At 36.0% G+C, this 1441-nt stretch overlaps 1 protein-coding gene across 1 annotated transcript; it reads right to left on the bottom strand.

Annotated features, from left to right (window-relative positions):
• Positions 1-510: 510 nt before the first annotated feature.
• On the bottom strand, positions 511-1071 carry LOC111915417 (probable E3 ubiquitin-protein ligase HIP1). Its single transcript, XM_023911075.2, has one exon. The coding sequence runs from the start codon at positions 1069-1071 to the stop codon at positions 511-513; it is 561 nt and encodes a 186-aa protein (XP_023766843.2).
• Between the last annotated feature and the right edge of the window lie 370 nt (positions 1072-1441).

Genomic DNA, 1441 nt, shown 5'->3' with positions numbered 1-1441 from the left:
TGTCTTGAAAGCTGATTTTGATTATTAACATTAATTTGCTAAACATAATCTTCTTTTTGTTTTCGAAAACATGTAAAACAGAAACAAAATGACAAATGTGAAAATTAACCCTAAACCTTATTATCAAAAAACTCAATTCTTCACCAACCATTTCTTGATCATACAATTTGGATGTTACCAATGTCCACCATGCCAGTGCTCCGATAAACTCACTCCCATGTAATACTCTTCTTGACAAATCAGACATATTTCTCCATCTCCTTCACCTCCTTCGTGTTGTTGTTCTTCTTCTTCTTCTTATTTGTAATCCTCGTCTTTTTTTGTTGCTACTACTTTTTCTGATTCATCATCATCATCATCATCATCTTGTTCTTGTTGTTGACGAGGCTCTAAACTTGGCAATAATCTCCATATATAGGCTGTCGATCATCGATCACTTGTGCTCCATCCACAACTCATTGCTTACTGATCTGGACACTCTTCTATAATCTTGACCGGAATTAATTAACCTCATGAAAGAGCTGTGGACCTGCAGATTGGACACAAGTTTTTCTGCACCAACCATTTCTTGATGCATTTTTCATGATACACATGTCCGCATTTGAGTGTTCCTATCGTTAGACCCGCTTCATATTCTTCTTGACAAACCACACAAATCTCTCCTTCTCCTTCTTTTGATCCATCGGCTTTATTCTTTCCTATAATCGTGACTGGAAGTTCAGATATCTTTCTAAGATACCTCGAGTACTTGTCATACTCAACTACAATCTCTGCAATCTCCATAGTCTCTTCATCATCGAACTCTTGTGATCCATCCACGAATCTAGCAGTGGCAATGGATCCACGATTCATTGTCACTTCCATCCAGAAAGTTGAATAAGCAGGTTCATGGTCAATCAACAAGCACCACAAATCTTCATCACCCTCTTCGATCTTTAGTGCCTGAATTGGAGAGAGGTTGACGCGGATTAGTTGATCGAGATGCAGATGCTCACCTGGCTGTGCGTTGATCATGAACAAGCACCGGGAATCTGCGTCTATCAACCCGTATGAACGCATAGATGTAGCCATAATACGTTTCTCAATTTCTTCTTGATGAACAAATGCTTTTAAAAATTCTCTGATTTATTAAAGCAGAAACTCTGAAGTATGAAATTTAACTTGAATTAATCGATCATATGATCAGGTAACATCATGCGAACTGGTTATTTATAGTTGAAGTTTGCTACTTGCACCGCAAGTTTCTTATTTTAATTAATTAGTTTTATGCATGCGTATAAATTTCGAAATGGAAATCTTATATGAACTGAAGGCATGAAATCTCAAAATATAAGTTAACAGAAACTACTTTGAGTAGTTTTGGAAAGATAACATACAACTAACGTGTTTAAGGGAATTTTTTAAATCTTTGTTACGATTGAAAATTATATAATTAGTAGTT

This window comes from Lactuca sativa, chromosome 3 (genome assembly GCF_002870075.4).
Source record: "Lactuca sativa cultivar Salinas chromosome 3, Lsat_Salinas_v11, whole genome shotgun sequence".
Lineage (NCBI taxonomy): Eukaryota > Viridiplantae > Streptophyta > Magnoliopsida > Asterales > Asteraceae > Lactuca > Lactuca sativa.
This window is presented reverse-complemented; position numbering and strand designations above follow the sequence as displayed.

Coding starts and splice junctions, on each gene's coding strand:
- LOC111915417 (XM_023911075.2), bottom strand. CDS start 1,071: ATGGCTACATCTATGCGTTCATACGGGTTGATAGACGCAGATTCCCGG.